The 18,159-nt window shown below is 39.7% G+C and overlaps 1 protein-coding gene across 2 annotated transcripts in view; it reads right to left on the bottom strand.

The window, feature by feature from the left end:
* Positions 1-18,159, bottom strand: part of LOC127618574 (zinc finger protein 512B-like) — a 63,298-nt gene that overhangs the window by 19,323 nt on the left and 25,816 nt on the right. For both annotated transcript variants that reach the window (XM_052091117.1, XM_052091116.1), the window contains exons 3-5: positions 2,300-2,379; positions 1,907-2,035; positions 1,235-1,443 (exon numbers count right to left, since the gene is read on the bottom strand). In XM_052091117.1, coding sequence (XP_051947077.1) covers positions 1,235-1,443; positions 1,907-2,035; positions 2,300-2,379 — 418 coding nt within the window. The remainder of the gene's footprint in view (positions 1-1,234; positions 1,444-1,906; positions 2,036-2,299; positions 2,380-18,159) is intronic.

The following is an 18,159-nucleotide window of genomic DNA, read 5'->3' as shown; positions in this document are numbered from 1 at the left end:
GGCTATTATAGTCAATCCACAGAGGACTGATACCATAGTATTACAAGAGGACTTCATCTGGAACTTCATAATGGCAGTGTGGAAAACAAAACCTATCCTGAAGCTGTTCTTTCTGTTTTGGTTCTGGGGGTACAAGTGTGCCAAAAATTTACAATTTGAAAATGCTAATTTGAATTTGGTGCAGAAATGTCCCATTAATGCTAAAGTAGGTTATCTGTATGTTTCAGGGAATTACATTTATGGACTTTTTAGGAATTTTAATGCAAAAAGTCCTTATAATAATTCCTTAAATAGTACATTTTTCACAGGGAAACAGCTTCAAAAACAAATTGCACCAAAGTTGGAACTACAATTGTTTAGGTTTATCATGTTTATTGCAAGAATTAAAGTACAGTAAAACATTTTTAGTTAAAAATAATCAATAATCAATTTCCACCACAGTGTTTCATTAAATTAGATCATGGATGCTATATACTGTGTATATATATATATATATATATATATAATATATATATATATATATATATATATATATATATATATATATATATATATATACATACACACATGTGATATGAGTGTGAAGCGATCGTCTGACCAGGGGGTTGGTTCGCTTGATATGAGCACGAAGCGATCATCTATGTTCCGCAACTGCTTTCGGGTCCTTGAATAACGTATAACGTGCGAGTAAGGGCAGCTAGTGGACATTCTGGTGCCCTCCTAGGGTAAGATGGTGCCCCCCTAGGGAGTTGGTGAGCTTGAGACTGCGTAGTCTGCTTATAGGGAGTGGCGGTACTTGTTGTTATGTCAGGCTGGTAGGGATGCTCAAACAAACAGAGCATTGTTGCCACAGTGTTTAAACGTTGGTAAATTGGTTAAGTGTAAAAGCAACAAAAAAGCATCTTGTTTGCAATAAGTGCAATAAAATACTAACATACCATATCACTGCAGTGTTTTTATTGTGTTTATAAAGACTCCCACATAAACCTACACCAACTCCAAAAGCACATCCACACCGTCATTACAACCCACACCACTGCAGCAACACTAGGGGGCTCAGATTGTCTATAATTTCTGTGTTTTCATGATACTATTGGAGTGCAAATAGACCCGCTGTGTGGCAGGTGACACCTAGTGCAAATATATACAGCGTATACTTTTCAGGGAAGTCAACCTTAACAGCACCCTGTTCAGAAATATGCTAAAACAAATAAGGAGCAATATGGTTTCTAACCTTTTTTTGGCATTTCCTTTCATAGGACTCTTTTGATGTTTGGATTCAGACTTAGGAATGGATTTGGTCCCCAGGGTGACCCCAGATTTGGTCTCCATGTTGACCCTTTCTGGGTGGTTCCACAACTTGTGCTTCTGAAGACGGACCTTGGTGGCAAACACAGCCTCACAGTACGGACATCCGTGACTTAGCTTCTCTGCTATGGTTGCCTGAATGCCAAACACACACAGAATACATATTTCAATGCGCTGTGTTTTTTATTAAAAGCAAAAGCTCTTGTGTGACATCATATAATATAATAATATCTGAAAAAAAAAATTAATGCTCAAAGTCTATTGTGAGCCCTCCTTAAGGCTAGTTTTAAACAGCAAAAAAAGAATTTTCTGGATCAGTAACAAGACGTATCTAAAACAGCTAAATTGCCTGAGATATTAAGACGTGCTTTCAGAGGATGTATCTTATATTAAGTGTATTGTTCTTACCACACTGGCAAAATGTTTTTAATTTAAGTAAATATCTAACAAAATGTTATGATGTTAAAGCAAGATGGCTGTATGGCAGTGCTTTCAATTAGATGTCAGCATAAAAAAATAGACATCCTTATCAGTAAATGTTGGTTGCGTATGAGGTTTTGGGGTGTAAAAAAATATATTGATCAGATAAAGGTTTTACCCCTTGGCATCGCTGATAATGATATTTAAGTCCGTAAATACTGGGGAATTCCAACCAGCAGCCTGAGCTTGGACACTTCACCCTGGAACGATTTTTAAACTCCTCTTTCCACTGAACCATCATATGGGCCTACAGCAAGAGCAAAACAACACACACACACACACACACACACACACACACACACACACACACACACACACACACACACACACACAGGCATTAGAAACTATTAAAGATCAAAATGTAATGTTCCAAGTAAAACAGTTGGAAATAGTTTGGAAAGTCCCCTTACTCCTTTTACAAATGGCATAAAAAAGTCCCTGAAAACCCAATCTGGCATAGTTTCATTCTTTCAGTAACTTCCAAAATGAATAGTTTATTTTAGTTTCTCACGGGTATATTGCGCAGTTCCTGCATCTCCACACGGGGGCGCCCTTTCTTTTTGCCCTCTGACTTCTCATTGCTGGGGGAACCTGAGAAAGAAAATTTAAAAACAAAATGAAACATTTGCGACATATTTTTCATCCATAAAGTGACAGATTTTCAAGTGAAAATATTCAATAACAAAAAGTGTAGGGCGAAACTGGTCTTGATTATATCCATCACGAACTGATGATGAAAAGTAGGCATTCTATACTAGAATTTACAGTCTATTGTGGAGAATTTGACAATTTTGTCCCAGAAATCAGGCCATATTTCTTCAAGCAGATATTTATTAAATTCATCTTAAATAAAATATAACGTTTATTTTTCACATCTATTGTTATTTGCTTTTGTTGCCATAACCTTTATAATAGCAAACATTATCTGGCATTTAATTACTGTTAACTGTTGGCAAGCTTTAGAAAGGTTGCATGACCTATACCAGTAGCCTAAAACAATGCCAAAATAGCTATATGGCTATTGCTAACATTACTTTCCCTGTCCGTGCCCCTACGAAAAGAAAAGTTGCTTCAGAGGTGGAGCAAGTTATAACTTTTTGATGAATGATTACAAGAACAAAACATTTTTATTGGAATAAAATCAGACCAGGAATGTGTATTTAAAAAGTTAATGGAGAAAATTTAGATTTTACTTTGACTTTTATCAGACTTTTATCTTATCCTCGCAACTCTAAAACTCCTTGAGTTTATCAAAGAAGAGTCGTTTACCTTTCAGAGTAATGATTGGCTAAGAAACTCCTGCCGACACCTAAAAACACTGCAGCGCTCCATATGTTCCAGACGTCCCCTCAGGGACTTTAGTAAAGCTGAACGAACATTCAGAGACGCAGTCAAGTGCAGGCGCATTCTGCGTACACATTGCTTATTTTGTTGATATCTTGGGAGAATGGGAGATGATAGCATGTGTTGGCCGATGCCACGGAAAGTTGTTGCAAATCCATACACACAGCGGCAAGGTCAAACATTGAGCAAACTGCAGCTAATTATGCACTAATACTCCATAGAGGCCTGATGGCTTATGGCTGCTAAGCAACTAACTAATAAGGACACTAAAAAAGTGTCTTCAGACAAATTGTCTGCTGAGATTGTGTGTGTATGTGTACACGGAAACATACACACTTGATTTCAGCAGACAACTGAAGAGAGTGACTGTGGATAACGGCCTTTCACAGACTACAGTTAATCAACCATTAATCTTTCCTCTACTTTATTCCTTCCTCACTCACTGTCTCTGTGTAAGGAGGACAGGTACCTTCACTGGCATACTCCTCTCGCTCACAATAAGCTGTGTCCTCCATCACAACAGCACTGCCAGCCCTGTGACTCTCCACAGAAGCGTGTGGGAGGGGTAGAGATCACTGCGAGAATGAAGAAGGGGGAGGAGGGGCGGGTCTGCCAATAGACAGCGTGCAAATTACATGTCAGCGAGTACCTGCTATCAGCCCTTTTTCACATCTGAGCATTAACAGCGGCCTGGCTTGCTCTTCTTCTATCATTTCCTTCATAGATGGCCCTGTTACCAGAGCAGGTAGAGTGGACTGTGGTCGCTGACCAATGCCAGATGTTTTTAAAAACCGAGAGCATGTGTGTTTAAAAACAGGAAATTAAAATGAACCTTATTCACTTTCTGAATGAATATGATTGGTGTTATAGTGCATGATTCGTCAAAGCACCTGGTTATTTGTCCTTCTTTACCTCACTTATAAAAAGCTATTATATGAATACAAAAGACTTGGAATATAGCACACAAGTCGTCTGGTGTGCTGTAAGTATATGGAATACCACATTTATGGTACTTTTCGTCATTTTTTTAGAGCTAAATAAACCAGTTAAAATAAACAATTCCCTTATATTTAGCATTGGCTTAACGGGTATGTATGGACCAGATATCAAAAGGCAGGGTACAACTTCAGAGAGAAAGAGAGATACTGTCAACAGGGAATGAATAACTCACACAAAAAGTCTCCGATTCATTTTAGGTAAGTATATTTAAATGGAAATGTTTTTTCTTTTCTTAATTTCTTTTCTTTTAGGTAAGTGGAATATTCAGTGCAGATATTTCAATGATACATTCAATCACTGGTGAGTGTTCACAGTTTGAAAATTATTCTTTTCTTGTTTTTGAAAGGTACTGCAAACGGGTAAGTATCAACCTTTAGACTTGTTAACTTCTCAAGTTTGAATGCAATAAGACATGAAAAGTAAATGACAATAAATGTTCAGCTGACTTTAGTTCAGAGCTTCAAATTTTGTTGTTCACAATCAATTCAATTCAAGCATGACATTTCTTCTAATAAAGAAAGAGTCAATCCAGAGTTTAGTTCAGTTGCTTGACTCCTTGAATCAAATTCAGTTAATCAGTTCCAGTTCTTGACTCAATTGTCAAGAAATGTAAAATGAAAAAAATTTAAGAAAACGGGTTCAATGTTCAAACAAAATGAATCACATTTCCTGGCACTCAATTTCCTCTATTCACAGGAAAGGAATCATTTGGGTGGCTTGCCGTATCCAAACACCTCCAGCACCCACGGCGTTTAGTGCAAGGACAAGTTCACATCCAGTTGCAGTGAAGATACACACATGGAGAAATAAACAGAAGAAAGGAATCAAACAAAAACAAACCTGGCCAAGGAAGACACATACATGGGGCTTCTCTTGCAATGCACGGGGCTCAGTCCTCACATTAACTTTAGATCCAAGTTATCCTCACACATATCAATCTTAAATCCCCAGCTCGAGGTTTTCACGGCTGTGACGATTGCGTCATCCAAATAAATCAGACACAGCGAATCCGTCTTTTAAATCCTTGCTGCTCTGATGTTGTGCAAAATCCTCATTTGTGATCTTCGATGCAGGAGAAGTTGTTCCCGGGAGAGGATCAATGACTGCTGCTGCTCACATCGCGTGCCAAAAGAGAGCATTCATCTTGTGCCGTCAGGGTAAAAATGGCGCAGGGGCGGAGTTTAATCCAATTCTGTGCTCTTAACTCCAATTGGAGGGTGTTAGCTTCTAAAAACCATTCTCGTTGGTTCTCAAGATCAATTTAGACTCTGGTGGTTGCTCCATCATTTCATATACATATATAGAGTACATATTCAATTTCTCTTTCGGTAATGTTGTCTCTTTCTATTTCAGGTCTCTCTCTCTCACCTTTGTCTCCTTCTCGCTTCACCATCTATGGGTTACACTCTCCCCTCCTGAAGGTATGCATGTCCCGTTTCATCCTTCTTCTGGATGTGAAGTCAAGGTGGGAAGAGGTTCACAGTGTGAATTTGGGGAGGAGTCTCTAAGGACTCTTCCAGTGACGTGGCAAAGGCTGTACTGAGTCCATGTAGCAAAGACTGTATAACCAAGATAAGGGGGTTACCTAATTTAGGATATTGAAATCTTTTTGGGAGTTCTCGAAGTCTATGGCAATGTCTAATAACAGTTTATCCATTTTGATCAATCTCTAGCTGGTCCCTTTGAATATCAGTATCACTACGCAACCAAACATCATTCCTATCGTCTGTATCAACAGATATTTTGACAGCATGCTTGTCAAACCTCTGCTTGTTGCATTACGCCACCTTCGAGACATTCTCAGTGGCCACTCTGTAGCTTTCCTCCAGATGACTCTTCAGTCCTCATACGTATTGTGAGAGAGAGTTAGGTGGACTGTCAACAGGTTAGCCAAAGGCTAAGTAAAGTGGTAGTCGAGGTTGACTCCTAAATATTAATTAGCACGGCATAAATCCAGCGTAATTTCCGCATGCAGTTATACTTGTGCACCGATGGTTTGATGAAGTTTTCAAGCATGTTTTTCCTTTATTTTCCAAGGTCAATAACATCTGAAGGAACGTTCTATTAAAGCATTCCACTGGGTTCCCTCTCAGATGATATGGAGTGGTTCTCCCCTTCCGAATACCTGCTATGTTACAGAGTTCTTTTATTGTTCTCGACTGGAAGCCTTGCCCTTGATCACTGTGGAGTTTCTCAGGAAATCCATAGTGTATTAGGAAATTGTCCCATATTTGGTGAAATGGTCAGTCGCCACAAGGTTACACCAAGAGTAACAGAGTAACACAAAGGTTTCACTGATCAGGCTTTAATGAAAAGAATTCTATGCAGACTAACTCCAAAGGACTGCTGGTCTTAATATTCACCAATGGTGCAGCTTGTTTGGGTGGAGTATTTTCTCACGCAGCTCTAACAGGTTTTAATCTTCTCCTCGACGGTCGTAGACATCTTTGTCCAATAAAACCAAGATCGAGTGAGATCAAGAGTTCTCTCAATGCCCAAATGGCCCATATCATCATGTAAACTTTTTAGGACCATGGCTCGAACATTAGGGGGCAATGCTAGTTGATACAACACTTTTCCTTGGTCCTGCCTCTTCCTAAACAACTCTCCATTCCTCAACTCCAATCGATTCCATTCTCTCAACCAAAGGGATATGGCTGAAGACTCAAGTCTCTCAGCTATTCTCTAGGAATCCAGGTACTTAATAATCTTCTTAAATTCTGGATCAGCCCCCTGGTGTTCCTTCAGTTCCTCCTCTGACAGTTGGGGAATCACTGGAATACCATGGTTATCTTCCTGTTGGAATCCTTGAAGCATAGCATCAACATGGAGGTTCAGAATAACCATGAGGTTGGTAGATTTGGTGTCTTTCACAAAGGGCTTTCGCTGCCTCAGGTAGCATAATCTGTTGTTCCGCTTCCGCCAAATAATATAGGGTGAATTGTCTGATTTGAGACATTTCAAATCTCTCGTGTCCATCGATCTTCAAATGGCTCTTTGGGGTTGAAATATTGTTTATTCTTCTCTTGGATCAGCTTACATTTGCTTTGCAGAGGAGGGTATCCTGTGGTGAGATCAGTGAGAAGTAATCTTTTTTTTCTCACATTTTCTCCCCAATTTGGAGTGCCCAATTCCCAATGCGCTGGAAGTCCTCATGGTGGCGTAGTGACTTGCCTCAATCCAGGTGGCGGAGGACGTACCTCAGTAGCCTCTGCGTCTGAAACTGTCAGTCCACGCAGCTTATCACATGGCTTTTTGAGCACATTGCATGAGCTACCCAGAACCGTAGAAAGGATGTGAGCTCCTTAAGAGTGTTGGGTCTTGACCAGGATTTTAAAGCCTCTAGTTTAGCTAGATCCTTTTCACCTAAATTTTGGGACATGATGTGACGTAAGTATCAGAGAGACGTTTGGAAAAACATGCACTTTTCAGGGGAAAACTTAAACCCGTATTCGCTCAGTCGTTCCAGGACTTGCAGGAATCGGGATTCGTGTTCCTCTAACATCTTGGAAGAGATAGTAAGCTCATCAATGAATACCAGCACCTCTCATCTGTTAAGATCTCCCATGCATCGTTCCATCCGCCGTTGGAATGTGCTCGGTGCATTTGTAACTCCTTGTGGAATCTGGTTGAATTCCCAAAACCCCAAGGGACACACGAATGCAGTCTTTTGTTTATCAGCCTCCTCCATCTCAATCTGATAGTAGTCTTATTTTAAATCGCAGACTGAAAAACAAATTGAGCCAGTTAAGTCTGAAAAAGCTTCTTCCATATTCGGGAGAGCATATATGCATCCTTTACAGTCTGAGAATTCAACTTCCTGAAATCAATGCACAAGTGCACAGAGTTGTTCTTTTTACACACCAACACTATAGGAGATGCAAATGGGGATTCCGACTCACTGACTATGCCTGAGACAAGAAGTTCCTTTAGGTTTTTTCTGACTGTACCAACATTTTAATGGTGGATTGACCTGGCTCTTTGTTTGAATGGTGTACTATCACTGAGGTTAATGTGGTGCTTCACCTTATCAGTGTGGCTGTAATTCAGATCATGCATCGAGCATGGAGTTCTATAGGTTTGTTATTCTCTCTTTCCATTCTAGTAGTAATGGGGAATCTCAAAAATCAATAGGGATCTTGGACTGAACAGGATATACTCTCTGTTTTTGTGTCACGTTTGGGAAACTCTCTCTCCACTACTTATTGTACTGCATGTACTTCTGCTAACACTGTTTTCGGAGGAATCAGCAGGACTGTTGCGTCTCATTCTTTTTTATATGTTTTGTATGTTCTCCCTTTTTTCCCAATTACCAATGCACTCTAAGTCCTCATGGTGGCGTGGTGGCCATAAAGGGATACATTAAAGCGCCAACTATATGATTTATTTTTCTTTGTATGTGGCAACACCTCTAAACTCACCAGGGCGTGATCTGAGAAAATCAACAACAGATGAAATGAGGGACTAAGATATATATAAAAAAATATTCTAGAATAAATCTTATGGACTGAAGAACATTTTTTATGTCCCACCAGATGGGTTCAAAAGTCTCCAAATATCTGTAAGACCAAGATTTTTACACATCCTGTGAAGCGTCAATGTGGCTCTAGGGGGCTTGCACACTTTTGCTTCACTATGATCAAGGACTGAGTCCATCAAAAGATGAAAGTGTTCTCCCAATATTATATCATGAGGGGTGCCAGCAGCTTGCGATATCATCAGCATTTGGTGTGTAAATATTAGCCAAAATCATCCTTTGCAAGTTAATTTCTGCCAAAACAATAATGACTCCAATGTCTTGTAAGATAATATCCAAGTCACCAACGACCTTCATCAGCATTGCCGACATTCATCAATTGATGCCGAATTTCCTTCACTTCACCATCCAAATTGACTCCAAATAGTGCTTTCAGCCTGCTGCTCAAGGGCTTCAGCTTGTAAGTGTCTTTTAATGTCTCCATAGCCATAGGGTTTTTAATTATTTGACATATTGTCTTCCTAGAACAGTTAAGACTCACCGGTTTATGACACAAAAAGTATTAAAACTAGCAAAGTGTGCAGAGCTCGCATTCACACGCCCCAACCTTGCATGGCACCACCTACAATCACCATTGTTAAATGTCTCGGTTACTGATGTAACCTTGGCTCTCTGAAAGGATCGAATGAGATGCTGTGTCAGTAGCTCCTACTAGGGGCACTGACCCTGAATCCCTATACCATGACACCAATTTGATTGTCTGGTGACGTTTGGTGCTCAGCCTTATGCATGAGTTATATAGCCCAGTGCCACAACTTTAGGATTTTCTGACTGGAAGAAGTGAGCATCTCTCCATCCCTTAACAGCGGGAAATCAGTAGCGCGGCACTGCTATGCACTGTCTCGTTCTCTTCTTTCAGGGAGCCAAGGTAACATAAGTAACTAAAATGTTCCATTTCAAATCACTTCGACACTGCGCCAGTTGTGGGAGCCGTATACCATAATGCTGTGATACTGACAGGACAATGCCCACTTGCCAACCTGGCAGTAAAAAGACATTGCTATAACCACTGCTTCATATTGAAAAATAAGAAGGAAATTGCAGGAACAATAAACCACATGGCTCGATGCCAAGACAGAGACACTAGCCATAGTGGTCATAGGTAGTGGTTCAATGTCCTAACACATTTCCTCACTTAGTGGAAAGGAGGGGAACAGATTAGTTGCCTGGTCAAGGGCTTTAGGACAATGACACTTGCCAATGGTTTAGAATGTTTGAATGTTCACCAGAGGGAGTAGAAAGACCACAGTTTTTATCTAACACCCAATACAACAACACAAACCAACTGGTCACTGATCACTGGATAAACAACCCTCTTTCTCTTCCTGAATGTCTGAGAAGAGAGGGAAGATACATGCAGGTTATAAAACCTGGCAACCAGACATATGTATTCTAGTGACAAACCCTTTGCCCATGCCCAGGAGGCAGCCACACTCCTGGTGGAATTAGCCTTAACACCCATGGGACACTGTATGTCTTGCGAAAAATAAGCAAGCACAATGGAATCAATGACCAAGGGGGAAATTCTTTGCTTGGCCAAACCCTGTGAACAGCCTTCTAAATCAAACAAAGTGTTGTTCAGACACAATGAAGAGCATTTGTAGTCTCTTAGCCTTGTCTGACTCAGAAAGAGGAAAGAACGCTTGCAACCTTATGCACATAACCCATTCTGGGCTTAAGAAAGGCCTTTAAAAGGACCGGTCCGAACTCTAAACAAGAGTTGCTGACCGAAAAAGCCTGAAGGTCCCCGACACATTTGACTGATGCCAAAGCAAGAAACAGAACAGTCTTCAAATAGAGTATCTATTGACCAGAGAGTGTTTGCCTACAGACAAGCATTCAGAGGTCATGAGTGGTCACTATGACAGTAACGTATACTTTGAGCATGGATGGAGTGAGTCTTGGATCCAAACACTCTTGCAGAATGCAGAGTGTCATCTGCACAGTGAAATGCATTGGGTTCTCACCATGGGAGGAACACTAATTAGCAAATTAAATTACACCAAACAGTCCATCAGATTGACATGAGACAAAATCTGAGTGCCTCAAGTCCAGTATGGGCCACACCTCCTTGTTGACCAGATTCTACGGCTGTAGAAGCCGATCTGTGCTTCGCACGCTGGTACTTCCCTTTATGGCATCTTTAGCGAGGAGGCATTGTACCTCTGAGAGTACAGTGGAGGACAGAACGACATTGAGGCAAAGCCATTTGATGTGGATAAAAGGAGACACGCAAGGCTTGAGGCTACGACAAACACTCCTAAATTTCTGCACTCGGTATCCTCTCGCATCTCACTCATACGGTCCCTCGGGAGCCACAGAGGAGCAAGCAGAAGGAGATGGGAACGACTTCTGCGATCAGAACGAGAGCTAGCTGAGAGCAAATTGAAAGCTTATTGAATTTCAACACTCACAGTGAACGCAATTAGACTCAATGAGCATTGTTTGGAAAACAGCACTTGTGCCTTTCAGACAGAGGGATTTATATGTGCTTGTGGAAACATTTGCAAAAATTACATCTTTAAAAATACGTCACTAAGCAAAAGGCTCTTTAGTTTCTATTCACTGAAAGAAAACACAATTCATTGTGTGAACAATACAATAACGTGGAAGTGTTCAAAGGATACGCTTCTTTGCTGGAGCATACAGGGAGGAGGAGTATACTTGCTGACCAGGTGCAGATTAGAACAGCAAAGCATTGCTTTAGGGTTAAAGAGAACTAGAGATGTCTACGCAACCTTGAAAGAGGAAAATTCTTATGGTGTGTAGCTGGCTTATATGCACATGATGACACATGCATAGGGCAGAGCACAAAGCATCACCAGCCAATCAAATTAGCATGATAGTATAGGGTTTCAATGTCACCTCCCCTAGGAAAATCTCCCACTGCATCAGCTACTGATGCAGCGTCGAAGTAACCAACATTGAAAGCGAACTATGGTTACTATAGTAAATCCAGGGTGAGGGTCCTTTTTGGATGAACTATTCCTGTGATAACCAGTAATATCATATCATACTTTCAAAACCAATAAAAGTCCTATCCACATTATTTCCCTCTGAATTGTTTATTTCAGTAAGGGAAAACATTGCAAATTCTGTTTCATGTTGTGTTTATGTGAAAATCAGTTTGCTATCCACAGTGCAATATCCAGGCTGGTACATGATGAAAATGAACAATAAAAGTGGCAAGACTCTGAAGTGACTGTAAACACAGCAGTTATTAGTCCCTGTGTTAAGCTAATATGTCAAGTAGCTTTTGAGGTGCAGTCTGAGCAACTCATCCCATAATAACCCACTTTATAATGCCCAAGCACAGTTAGTGCTTCCTCCATTCTTACCAACATAACAAATCCACACAATGTGTGAACACCTTCTTATATTCACAAGGTTCATTTAATATCTCTCTATAGTGAAGAGAGCATTGTCTGGCTATACAGTATCACTGTGTAAAATGTTGAAAGTGTGAGTCTGGTTGTAATGCTCTTTTTAATCACATGATCACAGATTAGTGAATTACTGCAGCTAGGGCAGGAAGTGAAAAGCAGAATGGACGAGATGGAGGAAAGTCCGTACTGTACTAGTTTAGACGCTATTACGAGAGAAAGATATAAACAGAAAATCACAACATATATTGGACGTAGTCCTTAGGTTTTGAAGAGGAGCGATTTTTCAACTGAATACTTGCCTGCCATCAACTAGTGCACTAGGAAGTGTACACAAACATCCATAAAATAATAAAATATGTTAACTGCCAGTTTTCCACAGGTGGCAATAGCACAATTTTAATTGTGTCAGTTGAATAGCACTAATGCTTGTGAATCCGCCACATTCTATAATATGTTTTATTTGCATAGAAAGCTATGTTTGCATTGAAAATAACAACAATTAGTTGGTTTTAATACATATAGCATAATATGCTTTACCAGCACATGAAGTGCCTTGATAAATTGGACAGCATGTGGTGTCAATTAAATGAAGGGTTCTGCATTGAAATACGCTAGCTAAAGTAGCACAACTATTTTAAAATTATTTTTTGTATGTTGGGTTCTCAAAATCTTTAAATATAAAAAAAAAAAGGCAAGGCAAACTTGATTTATAAATGGTTTAATATTTGACCCCAAAAATATCATATTTGTGAAGGGATCTCATCTTTATCAATACAAATGTTCTGGATGCTTCTCTGTGGAGGTAACCCTGTTAATCTTGTGGTTTTAGTCCTTTTGAATAAAGGATTAAATGTAATCTTTAATTTTACCTGAAGAAGGGCAGGGGAAGTCAATAGCAAAATGATATGCTGTTTATATGCTCTCTGGAAAGCTTAAAGAAAGAGGTACACTTTAGGCAAGAGGCTATTGGGGATGGATTTAGAGGCAGAACCTTAATCTTAGTGAGAATTATAGAGATTTGTTCAGGCTGAATTAGACGAAAGAACAGATACTAAAGATTGGTGTACTGTAAATAAAGACTCTCCACAAGACTGCATTATGTGAGTGTGTGTGTGTAGGTGTGGGTGTGGGAAGGCTTAAGTGGTTTACGAGGACTTTTTTTTAGGTAACAAATTGTAATTACAAGGGTATTATGCTATAAATGTGGCTTAAGAGGACATTTCTAGTGTCCCCATAATTCAAATATCTTAAAAAAAAACATACTAAATGATGTTTTATTGAAAATGAAAAAAATATTTTTGTTAGGGGTAGGGGATAGAATCTATAGTTCTACAGTATAAAAATCATTATGTCTATGGAGAGTCCTCATAAGGATAGGAAAACAAACATGTGTGTGTGTCTGTGTGTGTGTGTTATCGACAATGGTGTCGCTTCGGAACCCTTTCCTGTCACCACCGGAGTTAAACAAGGATGTGTTCTTGCTCCAACGCTCCTCAGTCTCGTTTTCTCCGCAATGTTGTGGGACGCCTACAAAGACGAGAACCCCGGCATCAAACTCCGTTACCACACAGATGGGAAACTGTTCAACCTGCGAAGGCTTCAAGCAGTGACAAAGGTCTCCTTTGAACATGTGCGTGAGATGCTCTTTGCCGACAATTGTGCTCTTAATGCCACTACCGCGATGGATATGCAAAGAAGTTTGGACTTGTTCTCCGCCGCCTGTGACAACTTCGGACTAGCAATCAGTACAGAAAAGACAGTTGTGATGCATCAACCTGCTCCAGGCACACCCTACATAGAACCGGTATTGAGCATCAACAATCAAGTTCTATCTGCCGTCGAGAAATTTACCTATCTTGGAAGCACCGTCTCACGACACGTATTGATCGACGATGAAGTTATTTCCCGAATCTCAAAAGCTAGCTGCAACTTCTGACAATTACGCTCATCTGTTTGGAATCGGCGTGGAATTAACTTGCCTGTGAAGTTACGGATGTACAAGGCCGTCGTCCTGTCCTCCATGCTGTATGGCTCGGAAACGTGGACACGCCAGGAAACTGAACCACTTCCATCTCAACTGTGTGTGGCAGGACAGAATCACGGACACTGAAATCCTGGAGAGAACTAATCTACCCAGTGTCTTTACAATGCAGAAAAAAATTCAGCTGCGCTGGAGTGGACACGTCGCACGCATGTCGGACGAGCGATTACCAAAGCGCATCTTCTATGGAGAACTGGAGAATGGAGCTCGATCATGCTGTGGGCAAAAGAGACGTTACAAAGATACGCTGAAGACAACACTCAAGGATTTCGGGATTGACCCCAACAACTGGGAAGCAAACACGCAGGATCGCAACGCCTGGAGGACTGCTGTAAAATCAGGAGCCACAAACTTTGAAGCCAGTCGGATTGCTGCAGCCAAAGAAAAACAAAAAAAGAAAAGGAAGAACCCGAATCCCAATTGCCACTGCTGCTGCACCACTTCCGGTTTGCCCCCACTGCAACCCGACATTCAGTTGCTGATCACAATGTTGCTGATCGATGAACATATCTTCGCTTCCCTTCCCTTCCCCTCCCAAACCCCACGATGGTGACGAAAGCTGGTCTTCTTCGAAAACGAAGGACGAACTTCCGGTGTGTGTATGTGTGTGTGAGTGAGCATTACGGTACTTAAGAGATAAGAAGCATAAACACAAATGTATTGGAATGAAATGGGGATTTTTTGAGAGAATATTTTATCTTTCATTATAACACTTCTGCTAAAGAGGAAATGAGGAGTAAATTGTTATTTCTGCTTACAAAAATAAAGGTCCTCTAGATAAAGAGGCCTAATTTTAAAATGTTACTGTCAGGGAAGACATGTTTGTGTTGCTATAGAATTGAGAGCAATTAATCTTAGTATACGTCAGACTACTTTTAGAGTGGATATACATAATAGACAAGAGAGCTTAAAGCATACACATGCTGGCTAAAGCTAAGCATCACTATTACTGTTGCTCAAACATATGTATTTGAACACACCTCTAACCCTAAGTGGTAAACTTTGGTGTGTAACTTATCCCACACTGTTTGTGTTATAAACATGAATGACATGAATTGTGAATCTTTTTGAAAAGAGATCTGCTATTACTCTTCTACACAACTGGTTTTACAATTGTATGATTTCCAAATGATGGATGATAAAACAGGTGGAAAAATCTCATTCACTTATATCTAGGGACCTGGGTAGGGTTACACCAGCTGTGCATTAGATCTCACTTAAAGGATTATTCCAGGGTCAATACAAGTTAAGCTCAACCAACAACATTTGTAGCATAATGTTGAGTACTTCACTCTTTTCCATTAAGAAAATGCAAAAATCGAAGTTACAATGAGGCACTTACAATGGAAGTGAATGGGGACATTTTCTGGAGGGTTTAAAGGCAGAAATATGAAGCTTATAATTGTATCTTATCAAAGTACTTACATTAATTCTTCTGTTAAAACTCATGTATTTGAGTTGTAAAGTTGCTTAAATTGCCCTTTTTACAGTCATTTTTCAGGTTTTAGGGTTTACGGTGTTACGTCATCATGACAACAAAGTTGTAGAATTGGAAACTTTACTAAGAAAACGTTATTAAGTGATATTAGTAAGCAATATGCATAATGTTTACATCTTGTGGCTATACTTTTGAAACAGTAATTATTTTAACGTTTACAGATTCACTTACATTGTAAATGCCTCAATCAACACAATGCCTTATGTCCACAAATGCTGTCAATTGAGCTGAACTAGTATTGAACCCGGAATAATCCTATAAATTGGGGCATTAAGATCAAACTGAAGGGTTTCATTATTACTAGGTAGTTTCTTTTTTTGCACCACCAGTTTTGTAGTTGCATAATAATAAGAAGAAATGTTTACCTTTAATGATCCACTAAACAGCCTTCAAATTTGTAAATGAAGTGTTGAAAAGCTGTGCATTTCAGTTTTATCTTGTTACAGTTGATGTTCATTTGTAAACATTGTGAGGATGTCTTCAAAAATAATGACATAAATAGTTTTCATTTATCAATTAACATAATACAAAGTCCAGTAAACATAAAAAAAAGCTAAATCAATATTCAGAGAGACCACCTTTGCTTTTAAAACAGCCCCAATTTTCCTAGGTATACCTGGACAGTTTTTCTTGGTTGTTGGCAGATAGGATGTTCCAAGCTTCTTGGAGAATTCACCACAGTTCTTCTATCCATTTAGGCCGTCTCAATTACTTCTGTCTCTTCATGTAATCTCAGACTGACAAAATGTTCAGTGGGGGCTTTGTGGGGGCCATGCCATCTGTTGCAGGGCTCCCTGTTCTTCTTTTCTAATCTTTTCTATTTGCAAAAGTAATATTTTTCCTATTGACACAATAAAGCTGAAGATATAAACAACCATCTTAAGACAAATGTGTTTGTGGAACATATTAAGTGCCTAAAACTTTTGCACAGTTCTGTACATACGTAGATGCCTCATTCGGTTTGTTCGGATGTGTCAATTGCAGCACCATCTTGGAACGGTCAACAAGGAAAGCTGAATGTAAGTGAACGAGGAAGAAGCAGAGCACTACATGAACTAATTTAAGTGTGGTTACAATTCATCATGTAATGAATCGACTGAGTGGGTGATAATTTTCAGTATGTTTGCCATGCTATTTGCAGTCCTCAACAAATATTCATCTGTAGAGGATTTTATTTGCAGTTTGCTATGGGGGAAAAAAGCCGTTTTAAAAGTTAAATCATTATTTTTATAAAATCTAAAATATTACCCAATGTTTATGGAAAATCATATAATCTGTAAATTGGCTGGAAAACACAACAGACTTTTGCAGAACGTATCTGTCAATACGCGACGACGTATTGCAGTCCTTAGAAACAGCTGCTAATAAGGTATCTACGAATAGATATCTATGCTTACAACCACTCAGAACACCTTAGCAAATGCATAGCAACACCCTTGCAACCACCCACAACACCCTAGCATCATGGCCGCAAGTTTCTGGAGTATACAGTATAATCCCATTGGATTTTCTTATACAGCACAATATACCAACTGTCCTATTCAAAACACTCACACGCACACACACAAAAACTCATTGTTTCAGGCAAATAAACCCCTCTCTGTTCTCTACCAACAGCCCATTGCACAACAAAAGGTGTCCAAAGACACACACATTCCCCAAGAAGACACAAGAACCACTATTATAGAAAGACATTGTACACAACCATAAAATGGTCAAATGAGCTCAGACCACAACCACCACAAACACACATACACACACATATATTTTTTAGAGACCCTCCCAGCTGTCTTTGGCTGCAGTGCACATTGTACATTTTCATCCTCACTGGAGAAGCAGAGAGAGAGAGAGAGAGAGAGAGAGAGAGAGAGTGAGTGTGTTAGTTGGAGAGTAAGAACACAAGATAGAGAGAAAGACAGGGGGTAAAGCAAAAACGGAGTGCTGCCAACTGCATAATGATATCAAATAACCCAGCCACTCTCTTCTCTGCTCAGCCTGTAACAGCACCTCATACCCACGACCCCCACCCATTCCTCCGGGTGCAATTCATTATTACTGAATTCCCCCCATAAGTGTTCATAAGGTACTCATTTCGAGTTCATAAGGTGTTCTATAAGTATTCATAAAGTATTCAATAAGTGTTCAATAGGTTTCTCTAAACAACATGTTTACAGCATTGTGTTTCAGTATTCACATCGTTTCATATTTAAGCATGTCCCATGTTTATTTCATTATCTGGCAGCAATTGTTTTAGTATTAATCATGTCAGTATTTACTGATATATTGTGGTATGTTCAAATATTTAGCAAGGGGAAGTGTTTAATTTTCCATTAACATACTTCAGTGTTAATGGGTGTTTTAGTTTTTCAGTATGTTTCAAAATGTTCCAGCATTTATTGGCATGTTTTGGTTTTCAGAAAGTAATTTTAGTGCATGTAGCTCTAATTAGTAATGTGGCTTTCTGAGATCCGACACTCGGTAGTAACAGAACATGCTGCTACATGCTGCGGAGATGCAATTCCCCTAAAGAACATATAAATAAACACGCACTTCTCAGTGAATATTC

This window comes from Xyrauchen texanus, chromosome 25, assembly GCF_025860055.1.
Source record: "Xyrauchen texanus isolate HMW12.3.18 chromosome 25, RBS_HiC_50CHRs, whole genome shotgun sequence".
In the NCBI taxonomy this organism is placed as follows: Eukaryota; Metazoa; Chordata; class Actinopteri; order Cypriniformes; family Catostomidae; genus Xyrauchen; species Xyrauchen texanus.
Note: the sequence above shows the minus strand (reverse complement) of the source record. Positions and strands in the feature narration are given on the sequence as shown.